General features: G+C 48.4%; 1 protein-coding gene and 1 long non-coding RNA gene across 15 annotated transcripts in view; both read right to left on the reverse strand.

The window, feature by feature from the left end:
• Nucleotides 1-1,594, reverse strand: part of MAGI1 (membrane associated guanylate kinase, WW and PDZ domain containing 1) — a 336,356-nt gene extending 334,762 nt beyond the window's left edge. For all 14 annotated transcript variants that reach the window (XM_069027545.1, XM_069027541.1, XM_069027540.1 and 11 more), the window contains exon 1: nt 955-1,594. In XM_069027545.1, the coding sequence (XP_068883646.1) occupies nt 955-1,240 (286 nt within the window). In that variant the 5' untranslated portion in view covers nt 1,241-1,594. The remainder of the gene's footprint in view (nt 1-954) is intronic.
• Nucleotides 1,595-5,132: 3,538 nt separating this feature from the next.
• LOC138117281 (uncharacterized) lies at nt 5,133-16,877 on the reverse strand. Its single transcript, XR_011154603.1, has 4 exons — nt 16,789-16,877; nt 16,326-16,391; nt 15,259-15,389; nt 5,133-5,218 (listed from the first exon to the last, which is right to left on the reverse strand). It is a non-coding gene; the product is annotated as an uncharacterized lncRNA (long non-coding RNA).
• Between the last annotated feature and the right edge of the window lie 278 nt (nt 16,878-17,155).

Below are 17,155 nucleotides of genomic sequence, written 5' to 3' on the forward strand. Positions count from 1 at the left end.
TTCCTGCACTTGGAGCTGACCTCAGGGTGCTCCTCTGCCTCTCACACCTCCGGCTGTCCATCTGCAGTCCTGCTCCTCCTGCCCATCCAACCAGCCTCGGTGGCTGCGGCAGCACCAACAGTCTTCTGGTACTAAATTGAAGTCCTGCCCCGGAAATCCCAAGCCCATTAGCCAGGCCTGCTAGCTAACCTGTTGAGCGACTGTTGAGTATAGACGGATATGAAGTGGCATCTTTTTAATCCAGCATGGGAGAACTCTTCCTATCCTCTTCCTCAGCCAAATGGGAAAGCCAACTGTCCCTTCACCTGTGTGCTGCAGGGCTGGCAGCACGGATGTGCACTCACCTAGGGCAAACCAGGGGGGAAAAAAGGTAAATCTGAGCAGCCTTTCAACCACAGAGAGAAGATGCAGGAGGGTCCAAGCTTTTTCTTCCCACGCTGGCAGCCGGCAAACACACGCTGCACTTTCAGAACAAGACTCCACTAATCACTCAGCAGCTCCAAAGGATGCTCAGCTGCTGGAGAAGGGAATTCCTGCCCCATTCCCCCAGCTGTGACGCTCCCTCAGACTCTCCAAGGGTCAGCCGGACACTGAGCTCCCCCGGACAAGCGCGGGTTCCCCGCAGGGAAGGCTGACGGCTCCGCAGTGCCTTTGGGAAAGTCTCACGCAATTGCTCGCTGCGCTTAGCGCAGGGCAGAGGACTGCGGGGCGGCTGCAGACGGGTCCGGACGTGGAGGTGCCTGTGCATCACTGCCCTCGCAGAAGGTGCGCACAGGCGTGGGTGCACCGGGACCCCGTCCGTGCCTCTGTCGAGGCCCTGCGCTGCCCCGAAGGGCTGATGCTCGCCACCCCCGGCACCGCGCTGGCCCGTGGCCACCCTGCCCCACACCCCCCACGGGCAGCGCGGAGCGGGGTCCCCCCGTCCCGCCGCGTCGCTCCGCGTCTTCCTCGCACCTTGTCGGACGGCTTTCACCACGATGGGGTCCTTGCAGCTCCGGATCACTTCCAGCACGTCGTAGCGCGGCAGCCCCGACACGCGGACCCCCTGCACCTCCAGCAGCAGCTCGCCCTCGCTCAGCGCCGGCTCGCCGTCCCCCGCCGCCGCGCCCGCGTACGGGAACTCGCCGTGCTCCGCGCCGCCGAGCAGGGCGAAGCCCAGCTGCCCGCCGGGCCCGCGGGTCAGCGCGCACTGCCGCACCCGGCTGGACCAGTGGTTCTTCTTCTGCACGACCCGCGACATGGCGCTGCGCGTCCCTCCGCGCCCGCGGAGCGCGCTCGGCAGGTGCGCAGGGAGCGCGGACCCGCCGCCCGCTCAGGCCATCGCCGCCCGCACGGCTCCGCGCCCGCGGAGGGCGCGCACCGCCTCCCGCCCGCCCCTCCGCGCTGTCCCTTCTCCCCTCTTATTAAGGAAAAAAAAATTAAAAATAAATTTAAAGCGCTGAAAAAGCAAATCCGGCAGCCGCACGCTGTTGCCGCCCCTCTCCGCGGGCGCTGCGCGGGGCGCGGAGCCTTTCAGGCGATACAAAGCGCCGTTTGTTTTGTTCCAGTTCGGTCCGTCCCGCTCCGCCGCGCTCCGCGCCGCCGGCGCAGGCGCCCTGGCACGGCCCGCCCCGGCCCGGCCCGGCCCCCGCCCGCTCCCCGCCCCCGGCACGGCACGGCACGGCACGGCCGGCGCGGCCCCCCCGCCCCACGTGCGGCCCCGGCTCCTCCCCGCTCCCACGGACAACTTTCCCGAAGGGAGAAGTCAGCGCCGGCGCCCCTCGGGCGGTGGCCAGGGTGAGCCCCCCCCGGCAGGAATCCTCTTCCTCCGAGAGGGGCCGGAGCGCGGGTGCTCTGTCCCGCGCCACCGAGAGCTCAGCTCAGCTCCCGGAGATGCTCATGTTTCAGGGGAGGGGGGATGGCAGAACTTTGCTTTTCCGAGAGGATTTCTAGGATTCTCCTAGTTGCAAACCTCTGCAATCACTTCTTACCTGCGCTTTCCAGGTGGTTGTTACAGAAGGGGACACAAAGTACAAGTCCTGAGGAAAAACTTGCACAAGCCCAATCATTAAAATGGTATCAAAGCGCTTGCACAAGGCTGAGTGAAAGTCGTGCTCCTACTCTTAGTTCTTCACTCCACTTTTTGATTGAGTGCTCGAATTTGAGACATTAATGCTGTTCTCACATTGTCCTGTCCTCCTGTAATTGTTTAGAAGCTGGACAGACCAATAACGAGGTCTGGCTGCTGGGGAAAGGGACAGGCATTCATTTGTTTGTCCTTGGCCACAACTCTTCAAAGTCACCCAGAACTGGTGCAAAACTCAAAAGGGGAAAATAAGTAGGCGTGCACGTACCAGCTGTCCCTTCCAGGTCATGCTCCATGCTTCCAAACCTGAAAGCCAGGCCTCATTTTGAGCAGTCTTATGCATGACCGAACCCCTTCCAGCAAGGAATTCAGTTGTCAGATGTGTGCGTGTCCCATTTTGCTGCTAATCAGGACTGAGAAATGACACAGAGAAACAAAGAGTCTGGTCTGGCTCCCTGTGCTGCCCTAATGTGTACTCAGACACTACAGCCCGCAGACTTTCACTGCTGCCCGCGTCGCTCTTTCATCTCACATCTTCCCAGCCAAGCGTGTCCTGCAGTGATCTGCGATGCAGGAGAGGCGGCAGGTTCGGGAAGCATCGGTACCTGGGGAAGAAGCTCAGCCTAACATCGTCTGATGCTGGCCCAGCTGATCAGCCAGGCTTAGCTCACAGACCTAAGGGAGGTGACCGGGGTACTTTCCCTGACCTTGCACCTGTCCCGGATGGAGCAGGGAAGCCTGTCCTTCCCTCACGCCCTGCATTCCATCACTCCTTTCCCCAGCTGCAATCTCTGACCTGGCTATTTTGTAGAACTCCCATCGCTGCAGACACTGCTCTGCAGTCACGGGAGCCGCGGTCTCCGGCCCCAGTGGCACAGCCACCTCCAGGCAAGGGAATGGAAGGCTTATCCAATGTCACATAGCACAGCAGTGAGTCAGCTCCATCCCCTGTGCCTCAGGCCCCTCTGTCCAGGTCTCCATGGGAAGCAGATGGGATTGCCAGGACTCAGGAAAGTCCTTCCAAGGGAGGGGGCAGACCTTGCCTTCTTGGGTAGAAATGGACTCATGAAGTTCAATGGACCTGCTGTGTCTAGCCCTCATTTGCTTCCAAGAGGCTTCCTTCCATTTGGAAATGTCATACTTTATTTTCATCCTTAAAGCTGTGCTGATCCCTTATGTTTGAGCAGCAATAACTGCCTCACATCTGCTTTTGCTGGCTCGGTAAGCAACTGTTCAATTTGTCACTTTCAGGATGACCAGCACACTTTTTATTGTGCCTTCACTAGCAAAGAGTGGATTGGTCATCAGGCTGGATCCCCTGGGCAATAAATGCTCCAGAGGGCTGTAGACCCTACAGAGCAGCAGCATGGCTTGTGGGGAAGGGTTTCTCTCTCATCTGTGCCCTGGCTGATAGTTGTATCACACATGTGTGAGCTCACCATGCATGGAGCCCCTTGTTCACAGCCGAGACTTGGATGTGACGTATTTTCATCACCATCATTTTGCAGGATGCGTTATGTGACAGCCCTGCTAAGCTAAAAATCATCTGGGATCCATGTGAGCATCACATGAGCTGTGGCTGCCCTGAATAGATCTTACAGAACTACTCATGCCTCATGGAAAAAATTTTGAAAAATACTATTTAGAAAAACAGTTTTGCTAGTAAAATTTATGAGATGACAGACTTCCAAGGGCCCTTTTCGGTTTGCTTATAAACACTGCAACTGTAATGAAAGTGTGAGCTGTCCCTGTGGTAATCTTAACACTGTACTCTTGTCTGGGCCACTGTGTTCCCAAAATTGCTCTTGCTGGTAATTAACAAAACCAGCAAACCTCAACCAGAACTTTATCTTGATTTTCAGATTTTCACTTCAGTTCTTCTCCTGGACCAATTTCCTACCATTTTATCTCCTCATTGCATCCAGGTGGTCAATCTGGATAGTCCTAGATCCTGGAAGCTGGCACCACTTATAACAGCTCAAATATAGCCAAGGTTTTTTGTTGTCCTGATTGCTGATGCTGTGACTGCCCAGCACCTTACTGCTGCAACGAGATTATTTCAGGACACAGCTTCTCCAACCACCTCTATTAAAGGAAGCCCTTGGTCAGCCTTTAAAGGTACTGAGCCCTTGACCCATGGCAGGGCTGCTCCTGCCCAGAAGGGTCCCTAACACCAGCTGATGGATAATTGGGTTATTACTCCATACAAACCTGGCATTGCATTTCATTGCAGCGCCTGGCCTCTCTCCCAGGGGACAGTGGTTCTGCCTTCGCAGGGGATGGATTTAATGATTAACAGACTGTATTCATCTCTAACAACTGCAGTTCTAATAGTGATACTCTCCTTTTTGTGAGGGTCTCTAAGCACTTCCTAAACACTAATTAGGAATCTTCAGAGGGCACCTACCTGGGGAACAGCTGAAGCTTAACACAGGGGTGGAGAAAATCAGGCACATTCCTCATCCAAGGATGGCTCACTGCAGCCATCCTATTTCACCTGCAGCAGCTGGTCCAGCCTCATCTCATGCAGGTCTGCATGCTTTTTACCAGCTCATAGCCCAGGACAGCACTACAAAAACTGATTTGGGTGGGCTCAGGCCTTTAAGCAGAGCCTGGTTCCCTTGCTCTTTTGTCTGCAGTCATTGTGGTTTGGTGGCCCATGCCTCGGCAGTTGCTAATTTGTCAGGATGAGAAGGCTGGTGCTTTCTTCCTCCTTCAGAAGGTGCTCTGCATGCTTTGGGCCCCGCTACAAACACACAACAGCTTAAATGGTTCTTTCAGATAGGCTATTGACCCATGGTCTCGGTCTCAAACATCCCTGAAATTTCGTGCTGTGTCCTGGATTCTAAAATGGGTCATAGCTCCCCCAAGCATCAACTCATTCTCTCAGATTTCCTACTGAAACTTGAGGAAACCACAGTTTTACTTTTTTTGGAATGGAAAACCATGTCTAGTCACTGAGAATGTTGTGGGTTTATGGCAGTTCACAGCCATGTCTCCCACTAGAGAGCATAGAAGAAGATGACAATGATTAAGACTACAAATGAAAGTACAGATTATTTAATGCATCAGAATTTATTCTTAATTTCCAGATAAACCTCAAACCTTTGATATTACAGGCCTCAAGGCTTTGAAAGCCTGAGCACATAGATCCTGGAAGAAAAGAGAGAAGAAAGACTTTAAACAAGATTCAGTTTCTCAGACATTGAAGTTTCCTGTTGGCACACTCACACTACCAGAATCTGTCAGTAGGAAAGCCATGTATTGTGGTTATTTCCCAAACAAGAATTGTTTTTATAGTAATCCTACTTAACTTTTATTGGATGAGAATTTTCTATGCAGCATCCAGGGTTTCTCAACAGGCTGGTACTGCTCTCTGGTAGCAAGGAGGAGATGGGCTGGTGCTGCTTTGAGCCCTGGCAAACATTTCAACAGATGACCCAACTCCAGGTACTGAACAAACCCTGTATGTACAGAAAACCTTCCAAGTGTCAGGACATAAGCAGCTCTGGTTAAAGCTACTGACCAGCCAGCGCAGACAGGTCCTGCCTAAGGTCAGTGGCAGAGCTGGACCAGCAAGCTCCATCCCAAAAGGCAGCCCCTTGTGTAGGACATCTCCAGCCTCCTGCAGCTGAGTGGCTGGAGTCCAATCCATGGCTGTCTCAGAGTGAGTCTGACCACAGGATGCTGGGAAGAAAAAGGAAACTCGCCCCTTACTGGGATCTCATGTCACCTTCCTCTACAATTTATTTCAATAATATCACACCTAGTAGAATATAAAGCTGAAGATCAATCTCATAACCATATTAAGACACTCTGGGGTATATTTTATAGGACCATTAATATACTTCTTGGGTGGTTAAAGTCACCCACAGCATAAATTAATGGCTCTATAAAACATGCTCTGTCATATCCTATAGCTTAAATAATACACAATAGGCTGGGTATGTTGGGATGTGGTTGAGCTTATTGGGTGGAAGCAAAGGGTCAGAGTGACCACTTGGAAGTGAGGATGCCAGTCTCAGGGGGCCCAGCCATTTTAAAAAAGCAAGATTCTAAAAAATCCAACACAACTACAAATTGTAGATTTCATTAACTTTCATTAGCACTTGTATTCCCAGGTTTTTTTGTTTCATTCAGGCATATCTTCCCTGCAGAAGCCTTTCTGTTCCAGGGTATGACTGTTGTGGGTGGGGCTTTTTGGCAAGGAGGGAGCCAGGCTTGAAAAGCTCTGAAGAAGTTGGGTGCTGAGCTGGCAAAGCCTCTTGGTTAGAGTAGGGATCAGATTGGCTTTGCAAGGGAAGCTAAGCCTGCCATATGTTTCAACTTTCTGAAAGAAATGTCAACACAGTGTCCATTTGGGACACATTTTATTGGAGGTATCTGGTACCTACAGGAGTGTTTCCAAAATGAAAAGGAAAAAAAAAGAAAACAAAGGAAAATCGTGGCTTTTCCTGGTCTTTGTTGACCATGATCAAGCTATAGAAGAAGCAAATTCCTCCTCCTAGTCTGGTAGATATTAAGTCTTATTAAGTCACATTCTTCCCCAGGAATTTTTCTTTGCTATTTTAATGTCTCCACATGAGTTACCAAAGACTCTTCAGTAGACACTAGCTGTGTCCTGCTAAGATAAGCTATCCCAATTCACGTGTCTCAGCTGATAAACCTCCACTTTTCTGCTTCTGCTGCTTGAAAAAGAAAAGGGCTCACCTCTGATTTGTGCTGCAAGAGCTCAACACAACTGCCCAAGGCACCAACACTCACCCAAACTCACTTCAGCTCAAGAGCCTCATTCTCTCCTCCTTTCTTATCCTCCTTGTTCCCTCTGCAGATACAGAGAGAGCCTCACTGCATCCTTAAGCTCCACCCCTGCTCTGCTGAGGCTTATGAAGATGCTGTTCCCTTCTCCTTCCCCTGTTGCCTCACCTCTTCAGCCCTCTCCTTTCTATTTTCTCTATTTATCCTCACTACAAAACTTGCTATTCATTCCCCCTAAAAATCCTGAAAACTAAAGCTGTATCAGGAAAGATTTCTGCTTTAAGTCTTTGTGGTGCCATAAAGAAGAGGCAAAGTCTGAACTTTTCAAAGATGCTGTGTGCTGAGTAAGTTGGTAGTCCCTTGTGGTGGATGTGTATTAAAGTCTAATGGCTTAAATATGGAAAAAAAATCAGGAATAAAAAGCTGGGAATAACCTACCTCTCCCCGTAGCAAAGTCTGGTTCAAACAACTTGAGTAGAGCTAATTAAAGGTGTCAATCTCATGATTTGGTTTGAAAATAAAACTAGCCACAAAGGCTCAGCTTCCCAAAACTAACTGGTGCATGGGATTGTATCAGTGCAGTATCTTGTCCACCAGCTCCACTTCGAAGGGGTTTGCTTTTCTCAAAAATAAAGAATCAATGAACAATATCAATCGCAATTCTATATACAGAATAAACAGCAAAAATCCCTTTTTCCTCATAAAAACACTGAGTTGAGGAAAGATTTCTGTAATAGAGAATTGATTTACCCTCACAAAAAGTTTGTCCAAGTACCCTCAACAAGACCAAAAGAAATGAATAAAAAGGTAGCAGTAAGGCACAATGATGGGACTAGCTGAAGGTTTGGAAAAGGAGTTCCTTTGGAACAGTATGGATATGCTCTTCCTTCATGGTGAGGAGTAGCTGGGAGATCCCTCTCTGGGTCAGAATTACAATCCTGGCAAAAGGCATAACACACACGGCAGCAACAGACAGCACAGCCCTGATCCTGCAGCCATCTGGGGCCTGGCTTTACTTTGCTCATGAGAGTAATTTACAGGCATCAGACAAGCCACACGTGTAAGGCTGAGCATACACAAATATTCTCAGGAGCAGAGCCAATTAACACACCACGAGATATCACTCAGTGATTTGGAAGATATACAAACCCCACCTCGCTTTTTGAAGCACTGAAGCAGAAGAATTCATGGCGGTGTCAGATGCTGTATCTTCACAGAAATATCCCCAATCAACTTACTGCTTGCTGGTCCCACAAGAGCATCTTTATGTTAAAGCAGCATCTACTGCACATCTGAGCTTGGTCCAACAAAAGCAGCAGCTTTGATATGAGGCTCTACCCTTCCATGCCATACCCCCTATGGAAAGATTATGATCATCATTACTATTTATATAGAATAACAGCCAGCAGCCTTGGCTGGGACAAATGGCTCCCAGGGCTAACCCGGCTGAACATAAAGGGAGATGCTCCTTTTCTCCAGACAGCTCCAATGAGGGATTTGGGGCCTGGGAGCAGGTCAGTGGTAGCCAGGATTGGGATTCCTGACTCCCTGCCTGGCGTCCTAATATTAGCTTGCATTGTCTCCCAGCCCGTCTCGCCGTTCTTTCACATGAACTGCAGGCCCGAATTAGTGAGTCTCACTGCATAATCTGCCAGCCCATCCTGTGTGCTAAATTAGTCAGGGGCTGAGCAAACATCATGGGAACAGCTCTCACATAGTGTGTGTGAGATAAGTTATTCCTACGGCATTGTTTGCTCTATGTTTTCCAAGCATCATCACAAAAGTATGACGGAGCTGGCGGCTCCAGCCTGGCATTGCTCCCCAGTGCGGGGCAGGGATGAAAGCCAGCTCAGTGGTGGCTCTGCTGGGAGCCAGCTTGGGGAAGAAGTGTTAACAAAGGAACTCCAGTGGCAGATGAGCAGGCCAAGGAGCAAGCAGCAGCAGCACATGCCAGCCTCCTTGGTGTGGTATTTACAAGTTTCCTAAATTTCCTACCTCATGGTACATTCAGTGGTGGATGCGCTGATCGGTTTTTGTCTGCCACATGAGGTTCTTACCTTGTGCCCTCCAGCTACAAGCTCAGGGCTGTCCACAAAAACACTCAGCCCTCAGCACAAGAGGGCTGGGGCTAACAGGGTTGCAAACCAGTGCCTCTAGCAAGTATTGGTTGGCTTAGAGTCCACCTCCTCCTGCTACCAGGGGCTGATGGCTGATTCCACTAGGCTCATTAGCCTCTGTGGAGCGAGGCTTTAATCAGAAACAGAAAGATATGGGGGAATCATACCAAATCCTTGTCTTTGGGTCACTCATCACATAGCCACCACCTCCTCCCAGGTGAGGGACTGCTTGCAGGGCACAGAACAGCAGGGAAAAGAAAGAGAGGGGGTCGTGGGAGAGTGTGCCTCTGAGCAACCAGTCAGCCAAGTCACAGGACTGGTTTTATAAGGTGCATGCAGGGTTTTGGACAGCAGCTATTGAAAGACAAGCCACTCATTGAATATTATCCCTTTCTGGCAGCAAGATCAGTGCAGTCAATTAGCTGTAAAATCTGAATCATGTCCCTGGCAGACAAGCTTGGAGAGGAAGCAGCTCCACCTTCCTGCTCTGCCCACAGAGGTCACGGTATCCACTGCACAGCTCTGCCGACAGCAGCTTGCCAGACCTGCCACAGGCAGCCACTGCAGCAGGGATAAGTCAGGCTATTGCTCCCATCACACAGCAGGAACAGCTCAACTCCCACTTCTCAGCATGACATCATGGAGGCTTTCCACAATCCCAAGACCTCTGCACAAAACCCTGGGCAATAAATCCCCCCATACAGCACCACGTATGGATGGACATCATATCTCCATACATCCCTCAACACCCTTTTACTGCCAGGCTCATTTCTTTTTTTTATTGCTGTAGAATAAAATCTTAAAACTCCTGACTTGAATCAAATGAGCTTTTAGGTGAAGATCCAGATCCATGGAAACAGAATTGGATTGTACAACGACAGACACAGTCCACTGCCCAGCAGAGATCCAGAACTGGGAAAAACAAGCCCATCAGAGCTCCTGCAGTGAATTACTTGCTCTTGGGAGCTGTTGCTCCCCAGTGACTCTTTGGAGTCAACATCTGAACCAACAGAGTTGTGTTTGTCGTTCTATGTTGGCTAGAAATCCACTCCTGGCATATATGTTCCCAGTTTCCACCTCCCATATGTGTCACTAGGTCCTAGATCCAGCCTTTCCGTCTGGAGATTACTCATCTTCATCCTCCTCAGTGTGACGGGGATTAAACCCAAGGCATATTAACAAAGTAGAAGGCTTGCCTTGGACCAGGGCCAATTTCAGCATGTCAATAATTTATAAAAACACGTTGCTCTCCAGCCAAGCAAGTTTCAGTTCCTAGATGATTCAGCAGCAGTGCTACAAGGAAATATGGATGTGAAAAGTCCCTGTAGGAATTTCTGTGTAATTCTGCATTGAAATAAAAAGCCCTGAGACCAGCAGCAGAATGGAAATTGGGAATTAAGGATCATTCCTTCTGTGCCTGCAGGGACTGCTAAAAGCTGGGAAATTTTTAGTGGAGTTTCAAGGCAGGAGGGAAGAAAGAGCAAAAGCAAAAATCAGGGAGGCAGAAGACCCTGAGGTGGAAAAGGAAAGGAAATACAATTCCTGGTTTTGTTTTGGCTACTTTGCACCAGCTGCAACTCTGTTGTCACTAAAACATTAAAATCCTGTGGGCAGGTAACAGGAAAGTTGGAGTGAGAAACCTCATAAAACATATTTTCAGAAGGCAGCCTGGAAAATGGGAAGTAGAAAGAGCCAGGGACAGCTCCAAAGCCCATCTGAACACTTTGGGTTTTGGATGTGACCCATCTCTCCTTTAAAAAAGAATGAGAAAAGAAAATATAAAAGGAAAAGTACCACATAACTGCCCAATGTAAATTAATTCTTGAAAGGGCATGGCAAGCCAAAGATTAATATTTCATCTCTTCTGACCTCTTTCAGTTCATTATCCTAATTGTGAGCTTCAAGACCACAGTAGCATTTCTCTGCATGCAAAGTCAGCAGGGATGGGATGGCACGAGGTGTAACAACCCTTCTGAACAGATTCCAGTGGGAGATGGAGTGAAGGGGACTAAGAGCTATAAAACCACTGCAGTAGCATGGAGTAACTTCAAATGGAGTTACTGGACAAATTCCTGTTTGCTCAGAAACATTTTCCACAAGAGAGCACACCCCCACTCCCTCCTCTTATCCATTGACTCTAACACCCCTTGCCCTGTGATGCCCAGAGTGCTTTGCAAGGTCAAATGGCCATTTCTGAGCAGCCTGAGCCAATGCTGGACTCACACCATGTCATGCAGAGCAGTCTCTTCCCCTCAAGTGATGTTTTCCAGACTGCTCCTGGCAGAAGCCTCACGCTCACCTGTGTGTAGCCTAGCAGCCGCCCCACAGTTCGGAGAGAAGCTCAGCATCTTGTAGGATGCAATCCCGGGATGAACCAAGCCCTGTCTCCCTCTCTGACCTGCTGCATGCCTGCCTGCCTCCATCACTGTTGGTTCTCCACACAAGCAGCAATTTAATCCTTCTTTTCATAAAGAAAATCCATTCATATTTTACTGTGCAGCACAGACCTTACCATCTATCCTTATATCCATGGGAATCCCACCATAGGTTCCCTGACAGTCAGGACTGGCTGCTGTACTCAGATTATTGGAATTCTCTCTATTATAACTTTTGCTGGTTTTAATTGCTGCTCAGCACTGACATTTCCAAAGGATGCTTCTTTGCTACTTTTGTGTAGAGCCTGTTTGTGTTCTTTGCTCGCTGCTGTCTCTTCCCTGGAGCCCTGGCTAATGAATGCAGCATGCTCATGACCCCTCCATATAAATAGTTTAATATTTTAAAATAAATATGGGATGGTGCCATGATTGTGTGGTATTTCATCCAGCCTGCAGCACAAGGAGCTGCACTGACAATGGCAACCATGGCTTTGTCATTCTATTGCTTGTTTGCCACGGAAAGCAAGGGAAGGGACCGCGATGTAACACAGAATAGAATAACACAGCAGCAGATGTTATTCCAAGTGCATCACAAGGAGCTGCTCCCCACCCCAGCACAACAGAGGAATGCAATAAAGAGAACCTTTAAGTCATTATTTGGTTACTTGAAGCTATAGGACGGCAATATTATTAGCTGAGCCCCAGAGTAAATCAGAGGAAGGTACATGGGAGGGAATTCTGTTATATTGTTTCCACTGTGTTGCAACAGAATTAACACATTAGCTTGACATGTAGCTGATATAATTTATTCCTAATTTTAGAGCAAAATTTATCCTAAACAGTAATATTAAAAACCAAACTAATAGTGACAAAGGAAGAAAGGGAAAAAGCCTGAGATCAGGTCAAATTTTTCAACATGTTAATCAAGTTTTCAGCCCATCAACTTCTGTTGTCCTAATTTTCCTTCTGGGTGTATTTGGATTTTTGCTATATGTAGATCATGTGGGTTAGATCTAAATTTGCTTGTCCCTCACAACCACTTCTCAGGCAGTAAAAAGCTCCTAGAAAGTTCACCCAATGGTACCCAAGGATTGCCTTCACTCCCAGGTGGCAGAAAGCCAGGATTGATGCTCCACAACTTCCACTCCCAGCCTACAATTTTACCAAGGCATGGGGTGTGAACAGGGACTGCTGCCAAGGCAGTGATTTACAGCAGTGCAATCCATCCCCATGGACAAGGAGGAGCAGTGATAGCTGATACCAGCTGTTCCCCAAATGTTTCCACTGAGAAGCCAGCTTCTGGGCTTAAAAACCCAGCTTCCAGGCTTAAAAACCCAGCTTCCAGGCTGAAGAAACCTACTTCTCTGGTTGCAAGCTTCCTCCTGCAGCCAGGCATCCTTCAGGCTCGTTGTGCTGCTGCCTTCTTGCTAGAAACCTCTCCCTTAAATCTGCTTTCCTCAAGGGGGAAACTGTGCACAGCCAGACCCAAAAATGTGCCCTCCTGCAATCCACCCAACTCAGATGAGCACCTTTTCCCTGCCAAATAGTCATCTGAGCTCTAAAGTGCCAAGTCCAAGCCCCATCAGCCTTTCTTATGAGCCCAGCTCACCGGAGAACCAGGCAGCCCATGCACACCATGGTCCTTTGCCATGGAACAGGAACAATTAGACAGCCTCTTGCAAATGGATGGGGATTGGAAGGTCACAGTTATTTTAAGTGACTCTGCTCTGAGATTAATGAGGAGGAAGTCTGAAGCTATACCCAGCCTCTTGGTTGCTATTTCTGACTCTTTCCTCCCTGTGCAGCTTCTTTCAGTAGTGGTATCTGCAACAGCACTGTAAGGGAGGTGTCTCTACACACCCCAAGCCTCACCACCATAGGTACATTTATCCTGAAACAGGGAGTGCTGTGCATTAAAATACTACCCTGGCATGGCATGGGCTGTGGCTGTAGATATTAGGAAGGGCAGGGTAGTTGGGTGCCCTCAGGAGGAGCAGAAAACAGCCAGCAGCTCTCCTGCTACAGTTTCTGGACTCAAAGAGAGAAAAAAAAATATGTAACGAAAAGACCCTTTCAAAAATCAGCTTTACAGAGATCAAGGTAACACCTGCCTAAGCCTGAGAGCTCGGAGTGCATGCTGAACTCAGGTGAACAGCAGAGAGGTACAATTACCTAATTGCCTCTAAACTGTCATTTACTAAGCGTTTTGCATGGTGCCATGGCCTCTGGAAGAGACAGTCCTTGCCCTGAGAATCTCCCCCCACGCCACCCTGCCTGTCAGACTGGCTCCCATCAGCCAACAGGGTGATAGTCCCTGGGGGGCCCATGGTCCCCACACTGCCTACCTTTCCTTCACTCTCTCCTCTGCTCCCAAACAGCCAAACACTTGCATTAGTTATGGTTCACTGACTGCCTGAATTTATACATATGTATATAAAATAATCAGAAGTGCCCTATAGATTTAAAATTCCTCTGTGAGACAGGGTGGGCATAAGTGCTATGCTATTAACCACTGGAAAACAAACCTGAAAGGATTCATTAAGCAAGAGGGCAGCTGGGAAATAAACCATTTCCCCCATAGTTTCTGAACAACTGCAGTTCACAAAACATTAAATTTCTAATTATAAGCCCAGGAAGTTTTAATGTAAAAAAAGTGACTTGTGAAACAAAGTATAGGTTTTTCTGCTCATTAAAATATCCCCCGAGTATAATTTCCTTGCTCTTAATCCTGAACCTTAAGGTTTTCACAGATAAGTAGGTAATTAACACAAATCTGGTTCAATTACACAGGTCTTGCAGCATTGCAGGTCTGGCAGTAATGGAGCTGGGTCCTGCTGGATGCTGGGCTCCCCTTTGGGTAACAGCAGCAGCGGGCCTGGTTATCCTGTGGTGTTCCTGGATCACAGACACTGGGAAGCTGCATCCTTGCTCAGCTGCATTCAAGGGAAAGGATTTCACACCAAAATACATGGGAAACAGAGGGCCAAATCTTTGAGGGCATCACTTTCCCAGTGAGAAGCAGCAGCATTTACACTCCTGCAGATCTGCCCTAAACACACTATTCTTCTCTCCAAGCAGCACCGACTGCTCTGCGTCATCACAGACACCAGCGCGTGGCAAAAAGCCCTCCTGGCAAGAGGGCTGGTGGTAACACACAGCTCTGGGTTGGCTCAAAGCAGTTGCCTGCTCTGTGGTGCATGTCAGAGAGGAGTTTTGTGAAGTCAGCTATGTGGTGGGGAGGAATGAAGTTGTCAGGCAGGTTTGGATCCATGGGGAGAACAAGCCCTATAGTTACCAGGCCCCCCTGAGTGAAACAACTTCTGCAGTGCAGGGGTTGGACTGATCCCTCTTAAATCACATTGGGAATCTCAATCCTGGAAACAACCCAGGCAACCTCAACCTCAGAAGAGGAGACATGGTTCTATTACATCAAACAAGTCCCCTTTATAGTACCTTGCACTCAGGGGAGAAGCCCAAGGCATGTTTCATTTTAAAGGCAAGGGCTTTCTGCAATTTGCCCAGCTTTATGCACCTCACCAAGGCCAAGCAAGGCTTAACACCAAGATCATCTGCCTTCCAGCCCTTCTGGGCTGACTGACAGCTGCCTCTCCCTTTGCATTTCAGTCCTGGGTTTTCTGCATTTATCACAACAAATGCAGTCATACGAGCCACCACAAGTAGCACAAGGCAGGAGAAGCTGGAAGCAATTTCTGTTTCATGTGGGAAGTAAATCTCCCAGTAATGCACTACAGCCTTCTGACCCTCCAGCCTGGAAACCAGAACATCAGAAGCAGGAAGCATCCTCCTTCAGCCCTTAGACTGAATCCGAAGCTGCCTCTGCACGTGGTCCATGGCACAGCTGCAGCAGCAGGACCTTCTGTGCTGAGGGACCACAGCCCCACACCACCACTGTCTGCCCCAGCTAAGGGGGACTCAGGCTCACCTCTCCTGACCCAGAGGCTTCTCATTTGCAGGGTCCCAGGGCACTTTGATCAGGGGACTTTGTGATGTTTGTTCCAGACCACCTTGAGTGGAGATGTCAGGTCCCCCAGGGCAGCTCCATCACACCAAGCTCTGTGGAAGCAATCCCCGAGTGCTTAACAGCAGCTTTCCTACACACCACTTCCAGTAACCAAGTCATTTCTTCCTCAAGTTTTGAATGAAAAATAAGATGTAAAACCAAATTATCCACTGTTTATGTACATAATTCCCTGTGCATCTGGCTAAGAGCATGCCCATAGCCTCTTTTATGCTGCATCTGATTCTCATTAGGTACTTGTGATTCCTTCTTGATAAGGTTTTATTGCTCTCCATGACACTCTGAGCTATGGCCAGGCTCTTTATTCTCTGCAACTGCCCTGGTGTGGCCAAGGACTGCCCAGCCCGACCTGATCCCCAACAAGCTCTGTCAAATGACAGCCCTGGTGCTTAATAACTAGAAATAAAGCCAGATCTCTCCAAAGTTAATTTTGTGAATTGGCTGCTGGGGCTTTGCTTACAGTAACTGAGACCAGAGCAGGGGACCAACCAGAGGCAGAGCCTGTGCATGGCCTGAGGCAGCACAGCAGCAGAGCAACCTTCCTTTGGACCAGGCCAGGCTCTGAAGGGATTCTTTAGCAGTTAAACTTTGCATGACTCTGTGGGCAACATTCCAAGAAAAGATATTTTGCAAATATATTTTTCTTTCTCTGAATTACATCACTCCTCACTCTTCTTATCCACGTACAAAAGCAGATTACAACCTGTTTCTGGGTGAGCAGGTAGGAGACACAAAGGGAATTTGGCTGATTAAGTATTAAGCCTCATCTTGAGAAATTTTAGTATTTTGTTCTTCAGAATCTTGGTTTGACCAGAGAAATTAATGTTCTGGGACATGCACAGAAATAGACCAATTTCTTTCCTATAATTATTGTCACTTTCAATTGAGGAGAACATTATCAAACATAGCCTTTGATGCATATCAGAAACATCTACCTGGAAAGCATTCCTGCTTGTAAAACGCAGATTTACCTTGCAGTAAAAATCCCTGCAGTAATCAGCAGCAGAAAGGTTTAACATACTTGAAGATTTCTTCCACTGACAAAGGAACAGGAAAGCTACAGATTTACTCTAAATCAGAACTTATTTATTAATTCTTCAGAGTAACAGAGTTACTCTCTTACAAAATCAAAGCCATAACTTCCCACTACCATTATAGCAACCCCACAAAAACAAATAAGCAAGAGCCCCTCAGAAAAAAAAAAAAAAAAAAAAACAACTCACAAAACAACCAAACTCAACAGTTTTTCATGAACCACTGAGATACCTTGGCAACTCTGATTTTCTGGTATTTTCCCATAACCAGCTCTTATGAACAAAGGAGTAGCAGGAAAACAAACAAACAAACAACCAACCCCCAACCAACCAACCCCCAGTTCCTTACCACCTTTATGGCTTATGGGAGTCAAAATTCAAACATTTCTAGGAACATCACCTGGGCCTCCAACTTACTGCACAGGAGTCTAAAGTCTCACTTGCATGAAGTCTTTTCCCTGTGCCAAGAGATGAAATTCTGTGACTCTGTGCTGCCTTTATACCCCTTATCCACAACCAGCCCAGCACCTAGTGGCCAGAATTAACTCCATTAAATTTATAAAGCAATTGGAACTGGGTGAGCAATGCCAAAAAAACCTCAGTGAAAGTCCTCTCAGCTTTTTAAACAAATTCATTCCAGCTGGGTTCATGCTCGTAGTGCATCGGCTTCCCACACGGATCCCAGCATGGGAGGTCAGAGGCAGGAAAGGTTTTGGAAGGGTGAATGTTAAGTGAGAATTAGAAGCTGTATGCAAATCTGAGCTTAA

The sequence above is a fragment of the Aphelocoma coerulescens genome, chromosome 12 (assembly GCF_041296385.1).
Source record: "Aphelocoma coerulescens isolate FSJ_1873_10779 chromosome 12, UR_Acoe_1.0, whole genome shotgun sequence".
NCBI classification, from domain to species: domain Eukaryota; kingdom Metazoa; phylum Chordata; class Aves; order Passeriformes; family Corvidae; genus Aphelocoma; species Aphelocoma coerulescens.